General features: G+C 33.3%; 1 protein-coding gene and 1 pseudogene across 3 annotated transcripts; one reads left to right on the top strand and one right to left on the bottom strand.

Moving 5' to 3' along the window:
• The first annotated feature begins 1,575 nt into the window (after window positions 1-1,575).
• Window positions 1,576-17,528, top strand: ZRANB2 (zinc finger RANBP2-type containing 2). 3 transcript variants are annotated; one of them, XR_001597437.2, is made up of 11 exons: window positions 1,576-1,718; window positions 4,640-4,692; window positions 4,779-4,887; window positions 6,040-6,122; window positions 8,786-8,862; window positions 9,136-9,270; window positions 10,170-10,339; window positions 11,773-11,859; window positions 13,845-14,003; window positions 15,034-15,103; window positions 15,646-17,528. XR_001597437.2 is itself a non-coding variant. In XM_016148927.2 (11 exons), the coding sequence occupies exons 1-10, from the start codon at window positions 1,663-1,665 to the stop codon at window positions 15,061-15,063; spliced, it is 963 nt and encodes a 320-aa protein (XP_016004413.1). In that variant the 5' UTR covers window positions 1,576-1,662; the 3' UTR covers window positions 15,064-15,103; window positions 15,646-17,528. The 3 variants fall into 3 exon arrangements, 2 of the variants coding, with proteins under 2 accessions (XP_016004413.1, XP_016004414.1); XM_016148927.2 differs by having other exon boundaries at window positions 15,030-15,103; XM_016148928.2 differs by lacking the exon at window positions 15,034-15,103.
• LOC118606734 lies at window positions 5,454-5,572 on the bottom strand (annotated as a pseudogene).
• Window positions 17,529-17,564: the final 36 nt, after the last annotated feature.

Genomic DNA, 17,564 nt, shown 5'->3' with positions numbered 1-17,564 from the left:
CAGCTGAAACTCCAAAAGAAACCTCTTACATCTAGCAAGAGGGCCAGGAAAAGGGGACCCTACCAAACAGAGAGTACAAGAGGAATATCAAAAGAGGAAGACTGTAGAAGGGGAACCCCCTAATTCTATGTACGGAATCAAATAAATTCTGTGCTCACACCTAAACTGAGAATCTTGCAGGACAGACATAAAGCAGCACAGCATAAGATATGTGAATTGAACTACAATTTAAACTACTGTCCAGTTCCAAATTAATCCCTAAGTGTTTTATGTATAGGACATACTCGAAACAGCATAACAAAGCCTTCGAAAACTGACCTGACATGGAAGTAGCACCCAGAGACATTGAGACTGAACTTGTAATCTGAATCAAATTAGATTGATAGCCTCCTAAAACAAAACAAAATGAAAAATCAGCATTCCTCAAAGGCTTTTAACAGGACTGAGTTTATGCAACATAATATTCAAATTGCCCGGAATAAAAACCACAATTAATCAACATACTAAAAATTGAAAAATATTGCTAGTTCTGAAGGAAATATAAAATCAACAGCTGACAACCCCTAGAAGACCAAGATGTTACAACTATCAAAGACTTTCTTTAAAGCAGTTGTTATAACTACAAGATAATTGAAAATATTCTCTCTAGGTACATGCTGTGGTCTAAAAAAAAAAAAAAAACCCTCGCATTTTTGTATCTTAACCCGTGCATATGTTCATACTGGTGTTGTTTGCAATGACAAAACTGAGAAATAGAAGGGGTGAACTGTCGCACAAAGGAAATAGTACCAGTATATAGCAGTGAAATTAAGGAACTACATGCAAAGATATGCAACAATCTGGGATGAATTTAGAACCACATTGTTGAGTGGAAAAGGGAGTTAAAATTACATTAAGTATCCTTGTAAAACTCAACCTTTATCAAATTAAACATATATTACATAAACTCAACTTTTAAAAGCAAAGGAATAAACGCAAAATACAGAAGAGTGTTACCTCTGGAAGAAAATAAGGGATGAAAAAAATAAGATAATTTTAACAATACTGGCAATATCCTGAGTTCGAAAATTACTGGTCGGTTCCCAGATGCACATTGCTTATCTGTTACACCTATTTACCAAAAAACAACTTTCTAAAAGACAGCTCGTGTGCATAATAAAAGAACAAAATTTTCATTACTTTATTAAAATATGTTTTTTAAAAATTCGACAGCCCTCGGTATTTCAACCCCAAGCGAAAAAAGTAACCCGCGCGTTCGAAGCCCCAAACTGAACAGTCACTTCCGCCTCCGCCTACGTAGCTCCGCCTATCGGAGCTACGAAAATACTTTACTCCGGGTCCTCCCGCCTGTAGGGGGCTCTACAAGGCTTCTAGTGCCAAGAAGGCCTCCCTCCTGGGGTGTCCGTGCGACGCCTGTCAATTTAACTCGAGAGAATATATTTGTATTATAACTTATTCGGCCAGGAAAAACTCATACAGGCATCTCACTCTGGACAATAACGTTCAAACTCAATCCTGGCCGACTGCCGTTCTTATCAAACCTTGAGGCAGTGGAGGGTAGGTGTCAGGCGGCGCGGGGACAGCCCCAGAGTGCCGAAAGTCCCCGGCCCGCTCTCTCCTGTGAAGACGTAGCTGCGGGTGGCTGTGGTGGCGGCTTTCAAGATGTCGACCAAGAATTTCCGAGTCAGTGACGGTGACTGGATTTGCCCTGACAAAAAGTGAGTTCATAAAGGGTCCCGAAATGGGTTGGGGTTTATCATAGGTAGAGGCTTTCCCAAATAGCTTCGACGTTTTCCTTTTTTACGATCTCCAGTGCCGTAAGCCGGGTTGAGGCGGCGAATCGCCTGCTTCCCGGGCGGGAAGGAAGCTCCGAGTCTCCTCATAAGGAGGTCTTTCGGGAACCTTTGTTTTGAGTGTGTCTCCATTATTTTTTAGACATTATGTCTCCAAAACAGCACCTTTTTTTGGAGAGTGAGATGGCCTCCCTTTTGCCCCCCTCCCCCCTCATCCCACCCCCGCCCCGCCAGGTTTCGGCGATAAGGAAATCTTCCTAGTTGAGGCCAGCTTGGTATTCGATCTCCTCCACGTGACTTATCCCTGCACAACTTTATCTTGTTTCAGGAAAGCATTGCTTTTTTGAACTCGTCATTTTTCTTCTCATCGTTCACCTTCTTTGTATTTTAATTCAGACTTTTTTTCGTACTGTTTATATTTTTCACAAACGCTACTCCTCTTTGGTTTCGGATTTTGATTTTTCTTTTATTGACCTTTAATTTCCCCATAAGAGTTGAACCTTTCCCCTCGTTAGAGCCAAACGGCCTGAGGCCTTTTTACCAGCTCCGCCCTGGAGAATACCTGCCGCAGAGAACACGTGTTTTAGTGGCTCTGATTTTTTTGACATTGTTGCTGAAGCCAATGTGCCCTATTAAATGGTTAGGAAGTTTTTATTGAAGGGTGCTCAAATAGTTATACCTATTTGGAAATATCTGGAAGTTACTATTGAAAGTAATTGTCAAAAATATTCAATGCAAAACTCGTTTTCAAATAAAAACCTTTGATTTCTTGTGCCTAAATTAGCCACAGATAGAGTTTATGGTAGTTAAAAGGAAAAACTGAAGCAAACAAGCCTGGGTTTAATGCCAGTCCTGTTGTTTGTTGACCATGTAACCATACAGAGTTTATTTAACTTTGCTAAACTAGGGTAGAAAGGATTCCTTAAAATAAATACATGAAACAGAATAGTGTGTGTATAGCACTGTTGAATAGCAAATGGTCATTGACAGCTATTGATAGTAATTTTAGAAAGTTAAGTCACCAAATTGTCATTAAAGGAAATTGAGTTATTTCCCCAGCATTTGTTTTCTATCCATATTTTAAGCAGTACTTTTTTTCCATCATAAGCGGATGGTTCTCAATTGCATAAAGATTAAGATGATTCGAAGGATTTCAAGTCTATCTAAGGATATCGAGCAGAACAAAAGTGATAATGCTACGAATAACATTGCTCTGAGTGGTAAGACTCTTTGAAAACAAAAGGTATTGAACACCTGACTTTTGTTGGACACTTGTAGAATAATGTGCTTTTGACAGCCTCATTAATGACAACATAACCAAATAGTTGAGGACTGTCTAAGAATGCATTTCAGCTCAGTTGCAAATATGTGTATAGAGTATTATTTCTGCAATCTGTATAAATCCAGAAAACATTTTTAGAATGTATTTTCAGTATTAGAAAGGATATTCTTTGCAGGAAAAGTTATTTGGAGTGCTTTAGTTTAGTGGTCATTACATATTTCACATCTACCTAAAAAAAAGTAGACATTTTTTTAAAAATTAAGTTTTAGATATTCAGAGCATTTAAGATGCTTTTAAAGATACGCACATGGCACTATTCAGACCATGTTAGTAAACCTGATAACTTTTTGCTTTTATGTTTGCTGAATATAAGCATGTTATTCCACGTTTGGAGGTTATTGGGTTTTGTTTTGTTTTTTTTTAACTAGGTTTCAGAGGTTTGGTAACCCGAAAAAAACAGTTTCCTTATAATTATTGAACCTATTTACATTTTTAGTCCATATAACTTACTTTTTTTTCTTATCATGCCACTTTCTACCTGTAAAAAGGGTGTGCTGTCAGGATAAATGAAGCCTTCTGTGATGTATTCATTTTCTCCACACTGGTTCACCCTTAGGATTTTGTATTTCTCGTAATGTGTAACATGTATTTGTGTATATCTTATTTTATATCCTGGGAGTTATTTTGAAGTTTTTTTGGAACTCCCTGGTTCCTCATCAGTAATTGTTGAACTGCAGTCAGCTCTCACTTCAGCTTTGCAAGGGGATTTCATTTTTTTTACAATCATACGCCTTTAAGGACAGCAAAACATTCTGAGAAATGTGTCATATGGCAATTTTGTCATTGTATAAACATAGGATGCACTTAAACAAAACTAGATGGTATAGCCTACTGTATACCTAGGCTACTACACCTATGGTATAGCCTGTTGCTCTTCGGCTACAAATCTATTATATAACATGTTATTGCACAAAACGCCATGAGATTAAGTCAACCAGTAACATAGTCATTATTATCAAGTATGTACCGTACAGTATATATAACTGTATGTGCTATATACTGTTAAACAACTGGCAACATGCTAGGTTTGTTTATACCAGCATCACCACAGACGTGAGTAATGCATTATACTACAAAGTCAGTAGGCAATAGGTATTTTTCAGCTCTGTTGTCATCTTATGGGACAACTGTCATATGTGCTGTCCGTCGTTGACCAAAACATCGTCTTGCAGTGCATGACTACAGTCAATGATAATGTGCTAATAAGAAGACACTTAGGCACAGAATTCCTAAGCAACTTACCAGGATGACATATAACTAGAAAGTAAAAGATTGGCGTTTTTTATCCTGGACTTGTGACTTCAGATCTTATATTTTTCCACCTAAGTTGTAAAGATTTTTTTTTATAGTTCATATTGACATTAACATGACTGATATGGCTTTAGACCTCCTTGGCTCCATGTATATAGTAAGGGAGGACTTGTTAAAAAGTTGTATATATAGAATTTTTAAAACAATATTAATTTGAAAAATGTCTCTAAATATTTTTTACGTTTACTTTTAGATGCGGAAATGTAAACTTTGCTAGAAGAACCAGCTGTAATAGATGTGGTCGGGGTAAGCATTTAAGGAAGCTTCTATTCAGACTATATATACAGATCGTTTCACTAGTTCTCGAAATTCATGTTGCATTTTTTTCCCAGAGAAAACAACTGAGGCTAAGATGATGAAAGCAGGAGGCACCGAAATAGGAAAGACACTTGCAGAAAAGAGCCGAGGCCTGTTTAGTGCTAATGACTGGCAGTGTAAAACGTATGTGTTTCAAATTATCATCCACTCTTCCATAATAATATAACCACTACTTGTTAATATTTCCCATTGTTATTACTCACATTGACAAGCCAAGGTAACCTTTAAATCAAAGATCTATTGGTTGCTATTCTGTATCCAATATATAATTTTAAAGAACTTTTCAGTTTAATTTTTTAATTGTAATATAGTTGTTACTATGAGGGAATACGTATACAAAATACGTAAACAAATGCTTAAAGTGAGGTAACGTCTCCAAAAAAGAATGAAGAGGTATTTAAAAGCACCAAAGCTTGCCTCTTTCTATTACTGAAAGATCTCAAAAACTTTTATTCTCTAATAATGTGAAATACACCATAAAATTTATATTTCCTGTTTACAAAGTAATTTTAGAATCATGCATGCCATAATTATTTCTGCTTAGTTAGGTTTCTTAATATTTTTGATTTTTAGGTTTTGCATTGATTTGTCCAACTTCTATTTTTTCTCTTGTACAGCTCAAATATATGTGAAAGAAGACTTAATCAGAAGAGGGTCTTACATAAATATCTTTTTTTTTCTTTTTTAAATGCCTATATCACCTGGTCTTACTAGGTGGTCTCCCATCCAAGTACTAACCAGGCCCAACCCTGCTTAGCTTCCAAGATCAGATGAAATTGGGTGTGTTGAGGGTGATATGGCCGTAGAGACATAAATTTCTGATCCTTTAGATATTATATTGAATTTCCTAGCAGCATTTTAAGACTGGGTTTGGTGTGCTGTGGAATTCAGTGCTTGAACTGGTTTCTTAGAAAAAAGTTAACATTATTTGGAAGGTACAATCTTATTCTTCTTGGAGGTGAAATCAGACTGAGAAATTAGTAGAACCTTTAGTTTAAAATATTAATTCTCTAAAGCATAAGAATCCCTATAGATATAATTTTTTCCTCATAAAATAACAAAGGCACTTTTACTTCTTGGTTAAATAGTTCAGTCTGTTGGAACCCATATTCTCTTCAGAAAATGTACAATTTTTTTTTTTTTTTTGCAATATCCTTAGTAAACTTTTTTATGGTAACAATTTCATCCTAGTTTTTATTTTAAAATTTAGAATGTCTAAGAATTTACAGTTTTTCTTATAATTATCTTCTAATTTGATATTTTTAATTTCTAAAGTTGCAGTAATGTGAATTGGGCCAGAAGATCAGAATGTAACATGTGTAATACTCCAAAGTATGCTAAGTTAGAAGAAAGAACAGGTAAGATAAAAACACATTCTAACTAAATGATTTTTTAAAAAACTAAAAATTGAATTGACAGCATCACAACCTTGTAAGAACCTAGTGATTGAGGATTTTGCCTATTCTGCCTTTATGATTTTGACGTTCATTTTACTTCTCATGCTTAAAAAGTTATCTTTTTTATAGTTTTACAGTTTATAAAGTACAGTATTAAGGAGCCCTATCCTAAGAAGTAGTGATATTAGGATGCTTTTTGAAATGATTTATTCCCCTCCCTTTCCCCCCATTGGTCTAGATATTTGTTATTAGATGATAGAGCAATACCACTTTCCTATTTACAGTATTTGTCTAAAACTTCGGCAGCATCCTCAGACATGACTATTTATTTAAGTCATTTGAGAAACTTTTTTAAAATACAGATTTCAAAATAGCTATGAAACCTCTTTGTGGGTGGGCCCCGAAAATCTGCAGGTGAGTCACATGGAGTTTAATAATCATTAACCTAATTATTAGCTTACCATTGCTTCTGTTATCAGAGGGGAGATGAAAATAGATGCCTAATAGAGGATGCTTCTTCATTTATCAGCAGTTAACCCAATCACATTACCAGTATATTTCAAATCTAATTTTATTGTACAAAGACTCATAGCACACAAATTTTTTTTTTTTTTTTTCTTATAGTCACTTTGTTAGGCAAACTTAGTAAACTACTTCCCTGTTCATTCTGCATCCCTGACTTTAGACTACTTCTGCTGTCTATTTGGTCTCTGGACATAAGAGACTCACTAAAGAATCTTGGACCTAGCCCTTCTAGAAATGCAACCAAAATTCTAGTTTAATCCCTACCCCACCCCACCCCCCTTTTTTTAAATTTGTAGTTAGTTCTCCTATGTGAGAATATCGTCCTAGTCTAATGTCCAAGATTTTTTTTTTTTTAGTCCTCAAATCCCACCCTGCTCTTCTCATTCTCAGGAAATGATAGTGCTTTGTACTGATTGAGTTAAGCTTTCTAATAAGGGTCTCTGTTTTTTTCCTTCTTTGACCCCTTTAAGATATATTTTTCCCTTTTTTAAAAAATCTTTTTTTATTCCCACATCTCTGGTTGTTTATTGTCTCATTTTTAGTTTTCTGCTCTTCTGCCATCTACCTGACCAAAGAATTTTGAAGTTCTTCAAGATTCAGTCCCTAAGCTCTCTCTTTGCTCTGTATTTTCTAGGCATCTTCTGACCCCTAAGTTTAAGTAAACATTAGCACATCATGGTGCCCAAATTCATGTCTTCAGCTCAGACTTCTTCGACCCATGTTTCCAGCTGCCTGTTTATCATTGCCATGTAAATGTCAGACTCATGTTCAAACTGAATTAATGATTTTCCCCCAATACCTGGCCCTCTTATAGTCATCTCTCTTTTCATGATTAGTACCACCTACAATGTGCTTATTACATAAGCCAGAAACCTAAGGTCCTTCATAATTTCATCTGTCCTATACCCTAGAAAGACTTTTCCATAGCTACCCTAGGCAGAGGTACCATATATCTTGTCTTAGAAAAATAGCCATCTACTTGGTATCAGTACACATTTCGCCTCCTGCCCAGTCACTGCTAAAGGTTTTTTTTCTGTTTTGTTTTAAACTAAAAACTTTGTTTAAAACTATTATTGCTGCTTTTAGGGTTAAGTCCAGACTTTGACAGTTTTAAAAAATTATAATCTTCAAAAGCCTTTAAACTCTTCACATCCTCTGGCCTATTTTTGTGACTCTTTAAAGTTTCACTATCTAATGAGAGCGATAGTCTTAAGTCTTCACTTCCTTTAGTCATTATCTTTTTCTACTTGGTGTCTTGACCCCTTCCCACTTCCCAAGAATTTGGCTTTGCTGGTTAAGTTGAGGGTGTGAACTAACTTACTATGTTGCTTTCCAGTATCTCTTTACCACTCATAATAAGGAAGTCCAAAGTTCAGGGGAGCATTTCCAAAACATAGGACCAGCTGTGAATAAAAGAAAACTTGATGTACTACTTCTAAAAGATTGCTCACTTCTCAAATAGTTGTCGAGTAATTTACTTAGCTATTTATTATTTTTTGGATTTGGGGGTCATTCCTGTTATTTTTGTTTTTATTTTAGATTAAGAGTATATTTTAATTAACCAGTGATACAATGTCTTATGAGTAAAGTTGGCTTATAGAGGATAGAGGGCTAGAGCAAGAGAGAGGTTTCCCTGGGCCCTAGAGTTGGATCCATAGCTATTAATACTCTTGTCTATGTGAGAAAACTCGATTCTGGCTGTAGCATAGTCCTTAAACAATTATACTTACATCATCATTCAGGAAGAATATACCTTACATTCGATTACAGGTGTTTAAACATCAGGGCTTCCATGATCTTGATCCATATTCAGTGTCAGCAGAGATGAAGAGGTATCGCCTCTCACTGAGAGTTATTGCTTTCCTTTTATATTAGTTATTTTTGGGAGGCAGCATCACGAACATAAAATATACTGACTAAATGTTTTGTGACAACAATCTTTGTCATTCTTTCGATGCTCCCGTTCTCATAGTTGACCAGTAAGAGTCCCTTCAATACCATTCTTAAAGCCATTTTCTCTCTCTCTTGCTTGGAGATGATTTTGAGATTTATTTTAATGAATTGTCACAGGATAACAGTTTATGCCCTCCCTTTTTTAGGATATGGTGGTGGCTTTAATGAAAGAGAAAATGTTGAATATATAGAAAGAGAAGAATCTGATGGTGAATATGATGAGGTAAGCTATACATTAATGTATAGGGTGATACGAATTAGAAAAGCATGTTAAAAAATACCAAGTTCAAAGGAAAAATATTAAATGTATCTTATTTTTATAAGTACACTTTGCATCTTTTCAAAAAATTTGCCATTTGTAGGAAATCATAATTGACTCTATAGTTGTTATAATGGACTTAAAATATATATTGATTTAAATACAAAAATAATTTTTTAGAAAAATGTTAATTTTAATTTTCAGTTGATAGAAATATTATGAAACCTTTTTCTCTAGTTTGGACGTAAAAAGAAAAAATACAGAGGGAAGGCGGTTGGTCCAGCATCTATTTTAAAAGAAGTTGAAGATAAAGAATCTGAGGGAGAAGAAGAGGATGAGGATGAAGATCTTTCTAAATATAAATTAGATGAGGTAAATAAATGATTTCCTTATTCTATTTATTTCCCCTTTGTTTCCACTGTGGCATAACATAGGAATATTTTTGAGCAGCTTTGGTTTATGGTGAAAATATATTCTGCTGTGTACTCATTTATTCTCACAAAAGTTTTGAGCTACCACTATGCCAAGCGCTATTCTGGCTCTGGAGATAAAATAATGAGACATTTTTCTTTTAATGGAACTTAAACAGCAAGTAAAGGTTCCTAAGTAGGAGATAAGTTGGCAGCATTCAAAAAAAATGATACATAGGCCAATGTGGTTAGAGCAGAGTGTAGAATAAGTGATGAGGGGGCCAGAGATGACATCGGGTCTGGTAGTATTTGTTCTGTGAGTCGTCTAAGTGTAAAATTTCTGGTTGGATGTGTGAATCCAGACACTTTGGAGTGTGAACATATGTTTTGGGGGGATCAAAAGTTATGCATGGATTTTCAACTGTACCAGAGCATCAGTGCCCCTAGTGCCTGTGTTGTTCAAGGGCCAACTTGAACATTGAATAATTGAGGAGACACAGTGGATTTCCTGAATTAGGGGTACCACCTAAAAGGTAACTGTAATATAGTAGAGAAAGAATGCCGCACTAAGGGAAATGGAGTCAAGGACTTTTATGGGAAAAATTGAAAATTCTCAACAGCTTATTTGGTGTAATACATTGTGACAGAAAAAGAGGAAATAAGCGCAGCATGTAGATTTACTTTGAAATATTTGAGACAGTCATCAAATCTGTTTTTCTGAGATGGAGGATATAATAGGCAGATTTCAGAACGAATTTGCTAAAATATCAACATGGACAGACATGTCCAATACATAGAACTGTTCATCATTAGCATTAATATCTAAATGTCAAGTATAATTAATTCTGAATTATTTTTTAGGATGAGGATGAAGATGATGCTGATCTCTCAAAATATAACCTTGATGCCAGTGAAGAAGAAGATAGTAATAAAAAGAAATCTAATAGACGAAGTCGTTCAAAGTCTCGATCTTCACATTCACGATCTTCATCTCGCTCATCCTCCCCCTCAAGTTCAAGGTCTAGGTCCAGGTAAACGGGTACAGGTCAAGGGTAACACCAGTCAAAATGTCAGTATCTAACTTCTTTATTTATAAATTTTGTTTTTCTTGACTGAAAAGATTTCTTTTTTATATTTTAGAGAGTTTGTTCAAGTCGCTTTTTAGAAAATAATTTTTTAGTGCCATGAAGTTATTGTCCATTATTTTCAAAATTGTGATCTTATTATGAAACTACCACAAGGCCTTTTATTAAAAAAATCATTACATATACTAACATCATCTAAATAGATAAGTCACATTCAGAAATTTTTAAATAAAAGGAAGATTTATGTTTTCACTGTTAAAGGCTAGTATAAATATTTTTAGGCATTAAATTATTGCTTGTTACACAAAGCTTTGATAATTTACTTTGGTATTGGTATTCAGAATAAAGGAGAAAATTCAGCTATTTAAGTTCTGTTGACCTAATGCTCATAATTTCGAAATGTTCAGGGATAAATCAGAGGATTCATTTGGTAGTATACATGGATATTATTTTGTGAGGAATGCAAACTTAATATTCTCTTGTGTAATCAAGAATTAAATTTTAGGTGAGAAAAAGCAGTGCCTTACAGAAACAATGTTTCATTGAAGAATTCTTCAGTTAACTGAAACAGTGGACAATGAATTTTAATTGTATTTAGGAGAAAATAATTAGCGAATTAAGTGTTTAAGAACTAGTTAATTGAGTACCATAAAGACTGAAAGCTGAAAAGAGTAATTATAAAGATAACACTTTTAAGATTAAATACAGTCATCTTTTGCTGCAGGTTATTTTAAGGGATAAATTAAAGGTGTAAGATAAATGAATTTTATTTCATTTGCGATTTTTGAAATTTAAATGGAGCATATTTCTGCTTGTGTTATTTTTCAGTAATACAATCACCTAAAACAATGATAGGGTTGTTCATGTATTTTCCCTTTAATTCTCTAATCTTTGAGTAGACAAACAGGTTTATACACATCAACATTAGAAGCTTCATATTCTAGCTAGTGACTGAGGGAATAAAGAAATTTTATAAGGAATGTTGATAGAGATACTTCAGAGAAGTTAAATATAAACTGCAACATTTAAAATTTTTGGATATGTAAGTCCTGGATTACTTTTAAATATTATTTGTGAACATAAAATAGTGTTAGTAAAGTGGTATGCCGAATTTTTATTTATACAATTTAAGTGACACTTAAGTAATTTTGTCAAACTTGGAAAGTTTTAGTTGATTATTTTAAAAAACTATTACCTTAAGTTTTGGCATAAATATTAAAAACAATACAAAGTTTATTTAAAATACTGTTTTGAAAATATCGCAAATAGACCTTTTTATATCAAAATGAATTCTAATGAGTATCTTTCTTTCAGTGTTCATATCACAAAGCTCAATTAAGTGGTCCTGGGGAAAAAAAAATCCTTCCATGTTGTTCCAGGTCCCGTTCAAGAAGTTCTTCCAGTTCGCAGTCAAGATCTCGTTCCAGTTCCAGAGAACGTTCGAGATCTCGTGGGTCGAAATCAAGGTGAATGAGGTAGCATCTCTCTGTATAGCAGAGAGAAAAAAATATGTAAAGGCTGCAGAAGGTGTTGCTGCTTTTTTCCCCTCTTATTTTGCTTCTATTTGTCAATTTTATTTTAGCATTAGAAAACTAATGCTCTTGCCTCAGCTTAATTTTCTCACCATGAGATGTTTCCATTGCCAGCAATGTGCCAAGACATTCCCATGATTGAATTAAGGCGGATATTTTGCATTGTGCAAGGTTTGTTATTTTTGTGACTAAATATGATGAAGTAGGAAGATGGAGCCAATTCTTATCACCAAATCTCACATATGTTAATGTTTTCAGCAGTAGTTGAATTAGAGGTATGAAAATAACAAAGTGTTTGCTGCCATTTTTAAAAGCAGGAAAAATAACCTTGTCTAAAAACAGATTTTGTTTTGCAAGGCAGTTGTTGCAGTATTTACAGAAACAGTTTTGTCATTTTTAGCAGATAAAGTTTCTGTAGAGTCTTATACATATTACTATTTCTCTTTAGTATTAGAATATCGTAAACAGTATATATAGAACAGACACTTAAATTCCACAAACTAAATAAAGAAGGGTGACTGATTAGTCAAGGGAGAATGTGGTCTTAAGTAATAGTGTTAACTTCAGGATACATTTAGTCAAAAATGCAGAGAAAAATAATTTGAAAAACATATGAGACACTAGCTTTTTCTATACTGTCAAAATATGCTGCCTTTTTATGTTAATTTATCAATCTATTAAAGGCATCTAATATGAATAAGAAAAACGACTACACTTGTGTAATTCCACTTGTGTAAAACTACACTGAAGTTTAGTGGTAGCTTTTTTTGGTAAAAAATAATTATTAGCTTATTAGGGCCAAATCTGTAGCATTAGAGAGCAACTTCAGTGTAACAACATTAGGGAGAAAAGAATCATCTGCCCACTAGTATTAAGCCAATACAAAACAGAGCAAATTAATTTATTGTGGTGGTGGTGGTGATGATGGTGATGATGGTGACGATGCTGATGATGGTGACGATGCTGATGATGGTGGTGGTGGTGATGATGATGATGATGATGATGATATGTGTTACCAATGTTTTAGTCCTTAGTGCTTCTTAGGTGAAGATTCCTAAGTCTTAGTACCCTTTGGGAAGTATTAGAATTAAGGTTTACAGAACAATCTTCATAATCTTTCCAAACATTTTCATTGCTTATAACTTTCCAAAGAATTCTCCTTTTGGGCTTTCTGAGTTTATTTTAAGCCCAAAGGTGAATTTTTTGGGAAGTTTGAGCTAAATTACTTCAACCAAAATATGTAAATGAAGAAAAAAACTTGCATTTAAACATTTGCACATTACCTCTACCTAAAACATGTGAATGTCGACACTTCATACTTCATGAATAGTGGTCCTTCATAAAATAAATATTGTTAATATAAATCAAGTTTTAAAGTTACTCTTTTTATTTTTTTAATATTTAGCGGTTTAGTAGTTACTGTTCTTTCTCATTCTTGTCCCCATATCCCTGCTTTTTCTGTAGCAACTTAATAAGTTTTTTAATTCCATAAGGAATTGTTATGTTTGTTTTTCTTGGGAAGTTATATATGATAAATATTTCTTTTACAAATGGAAAGATGTATTTTCTAGACAAAAGCATGTAAATGCAGTTAAGTTTGGTTTTGCTATCTATGTATACTTTAAAACAAAAGCCATGTGTTTTAAAAAAATAATTTAAAATTCTACTTTAATGTATTAAGTGCTTTTTAAGTGATGAACACATCTTAGATTTTTAAAAAGAGATGATATTAAAGTAAATATTAAAATAGAATTGTTTTCATGGTTGAACCAGAAGTCTTCTATTGAGTAAGTAGTAAGTATTTTTTCTTATAAAATTTTCAGTTATAAATCCTGTTTTTTGTTTGGAGCTGTTAACTAAATGATCTGCTTCATTTCTTCTTTTAATGAAATGTTTGATTTGTTTCTCAATCAATGAAGATCCAGCTCCAGATCCCACAGGGGCTCTTCTTCCCCACGAAAAAGATCTTATTCAAGTTCGTCATCTTCTCCTGAGAGGAACAGAAAGAGAAGTCGTTCTAGATCTTCTTCATCCGGTGATCGAAAAAAAAGACGAACAAGATCACGGTCACCCGAAAGGTTTGGGTTTCTGTAGAAATAAGAATGGGTGTTCTTAAGTGTTTAATGGATTAAACTTCTAGTCAAGGATTAGATTTTCGTAATTTCCTTTATTGCAATTTTAAATTATACTTTTCCACTTTGTAGTTTAAAAAACATTAATGACTTTGTTTATCCTACATGCTTTGATCAAGGTTGCTTAGAAAAGTTGTAGATCAAACCATTTTCTTCCACTGCCTGTTCATTTTTTTATTGTTATATATATTTATAGCCAACTCTCGGTTATTTCTGTTTTTAATATTTTAATTCAGAAGCAGTTTGTTGAAGTACTTTAGAAGTTGAATTTTATATGTATTTATTATGCTGTTAAATATTAGAAATCATAGGATTTTAGTGCATCTAATAAATATTCTAGATCATTGGAAATCTGTCCTTTAAATGTGTGTAAATGCATTTTCATAGCACATTATTTCCTTTATAAGGAAATTGTTCTTGTAGCTAATACATTTTTCATCTTGCAGTACAAATCCCTTTTTTTTCTTTCTGAGAAAGACCTTTACTAGATTGTTATCCATATTGACATTTTTAAATTTGTAGAGCATGTCATCTGTCAGCCTTTTGTACAGACAGGCTAATTAATTATTTAGTTTCATTAACTTTGTCTTGATTCTCAATGTCTGATTATATGGTCAGTTTAATGGCTTCCTTTGTAATGTCGGCAAATTTTCCTTATCCTTTCAGCTTGTGAAAGTAAAGATTAGGTGAAGTTTGATTATTTCCAGGTTCAGTGGTAGGATTACCTCATGATTCCTGCTTGACAGAATGATTAGTTTTGCTTCTTCACATTTTGAAGTTTAGATATTAAGGTTACACTCAATTTAGTCTTGTTTCTCTGCATTTCGGTTTTTGTAAGAAAATTATTTCATATGTGAATAAAATTCATTCTGTTGCTTTCTTACCACTTCTGCAGATTTTTATCTTAGCCACATATAATCCACTTAGCTTGTTGTCATCTAAATTTAACGAACATGTTCTCTATTCCATAAGCCAGGTGATTGGTGAAAACACTAAACAACCCTGAGCCCAGGGCCAACCCCTCGGAACACCACTACTTTACCCAGGTTGATATATTGACTTATTCATATTAGTTGCATGAATATAACCCTGTAACTAATTGTGCAATCGTCTTGTGAGACCTAGATTTCCCAAATGTAGTTATTTGTGAATATATATTCTCATGTTCAGTCAGGAGCCTTGCTCTGTTTTACATATAGACTTAACCACACTCTTTACAGTGTTTAGAGATTGTTTTAGTCATACTTCCATTACCAAATTTATATGCCTTTGTTGTATATTATCTATAATTTCATACACTTTTGCAAGGCTTTTCCTCATTACCTTAAATAATTGAGCGGTGGCTATATCTTGAAATGAGAGAATTTTAATTACAGAGATTTTAAAATTATGCTGTTACTGGAGTCACATCCAAGGTCTAATCAGTAGTTAATTTTATATGTATAAGTTTGTATCTTAAATTTTAATTATTTTTTTTTGCCAGAATATAATGAGGTTTAAATTTTTATGTTCTCAAAGTGTTATGGATGAATGCTGATATCCACCATCAGCTTACTAGACTACCTGCTTTCTCCATTATGTCTTACAGGCACGACAGGTCATCTTCTGGATCATCCCATTCTGGTTCCTGTTCAAGTTCAAAAAAGAAATAATGTATTAAAATTTACATCTTAAAAAAAAAAAGTCCAGTACAGTGCATGAAGCATATTTTTAAAGAAGTCGGTGTCTTACTTCGTCAAAAGTGCTAAATCTGCTAGTAGAGGTGCATGCCTTTCATTGCTTTTCAGAACAATACAGCTGTGTTTATTTGTGAAATTAAAGGTAAATAGTATTTTAAGCCATAATGTCCCTAAATTAGATGCTCTTTTGATTATTATTTACAACCATTTGCTTCATTTGAAACCATCTCAACTATAACAGAGTACTTTGTTTCATAATTTGAATTCTCGTTTTTCTCATTTCCAAGTTATGAACTGTTTGTTTATTGACCTAAGACAGGATTACCTAGGCTTGCCTGAATTTTGAGCACGGAGGCAAGACTGTGGTAAAGTAGTTGGAAACAATCTGTTTATGTTATCTGAGAACAGGAGTCAACCTGTTTGTTAACCTATATCAAAATAATACTAATTAGAAAAAGTTAAACAAGTTGTAAAACGGCCAACTGGAAACTTCTTTATTTTGAAATTCCCTATGCTAAGGGTGCCTTAGAAGCATTGTTTTTCTTTTATTCAATTTTACTTTTTGCACCACCACATTTAATGCAGAAAAATCTTGTGAATTGTAGCAGGAGAAAAGTGTTACTCATTGCTCTTTTCTGAGACATAATTTTTAGTAAGAATGACTTAACAGTTCATTTCTTTGCTTATATGGTTTGATGAGAAAAACATCTTATTTCAAAATGTTTATCTTAATATTTTAAAAAGTTTTTTGTGATGTTCTTTAAAAATCCAGTTATTACATGATAGGATAGACAAAGCTAAATCATAGTTAATGAGGAATAAATAAATTGAAGAAAAATCTTAAGTATACTTCTCTTTGGGTAAAAAACCAATAGAGACATTGTGAATTTAAGCAGACATTTTCCATGAGATATTTAACTTTAAACATGCTGCATAAAATTATCTCCTGAGCAACGAACGAATGCTTATTTCTGTATGACGTGAGCAGAAATAATTGTTCCTATTCACTTGCAGTTATTTATGGCTTAAAATACATTCAGAATTTTGTTTTTCAAAATTATTAATCTCGTCAGTTGAGCTTTATATCTTCTGGTTTAAAAACAAAGGTTTCTCTTAACAGTATCTTCAGTGACAATGCAAGGTAAGTATATTAAGGGAAATCAACAATTGTGCTTAGAAACACTTTTTTCTTGGGATCAGTACCCATTTTTTCTTGTTATATTTTTTTTTTTCTTAACATTTAATGTCTTCTGCAATTAAAAATTGAAATGTTTTAAGGTGTTTTATAGACATACCAAACAAAATTACATTTGTTTTTTTATTTTAAAATGAGTGATTTTCCTCTTGAATTGATCTAAAGATGAAAGTAAAGTATGTAAAAATATTTTGATGATAATTTTACAATGAACATGCCTCTTGTTTTTTTACCTCTTAGTTTTCTTTGCTACGTTTACTGTAGTTTGCACAAGAATTTTTCTCTCTTGTAATTGTGCCTCAGACTTCTTGTAAGTCTACCTTCTAAATTGCCCAGATGATTTTTTAGATTCTACATGTTGTTTATTCTTGTGCTTTCTGTATTTAAAACTTTGGCTGTACTAAGCAAATGCAAGGTTATAAATTTAGCTAATCGTAGTTTACAGACAATTCAGATGATTATGATTTCATTTGGTTTAACTAAGCTGTACTAGTTCATTTCATAAAGAAATGATGCTGTAGACAAATGTAAATAAAGCTTGTGAGTCAAGCATCAAGTGGTGTTTGTTAGAAATAAATTAGAATTTTTAAGCTCTGATTTAGTATTCATTTTTTAAGCTATTCATAGTCTTAT

Source organism: Rousettus aegyptiacus, unplaced genomic scaffold (genome assembly GCF_014176215.1).
Source record: "Rousettus aegyptiacus isolate mRouAeg1 unplaced genomic scaffold, mRouAeg1.p scaffold_m13_p_1, whole genome shotgun sequence".
Lineage (NCBI taxonomy): Eukaryota > Metazoa > Chordata > Mammalia > Chiroptera > Pteropodidae > Rousettus > Rousettus aegyptiacus.
Note: the sequence above shows the minus strand (reverse complement) of the source record. Positions and strands in the feature narration are given on the sequence as shown.

Excerpts from the sequence above, each read along its gene's own strand:
- ZRANB2 (XM_016148928.2), top strand. The coding sequence starts at position 1,663 with ATGTCGACCAAGAATTTCCGAGTCAGTGACGGTGACTGGATTTGCCCT. Across the intron at positions 4,888-6,039 it reads AATGACTGGCAGTGTAAAAC|TTGCAGTAATGTGAATTGGG; the intron begins GTATGTGTTTCA and ends TAATTTCTAAAG. Across the intron at positions 10,340-11,772 it reads AGTTCAAGGTCTAGGTCCAG|GTCCCGTTCAAGAAGTTCTT; the intron begins GTAAACGGGTAC and ends ATGTTGTTCCAG.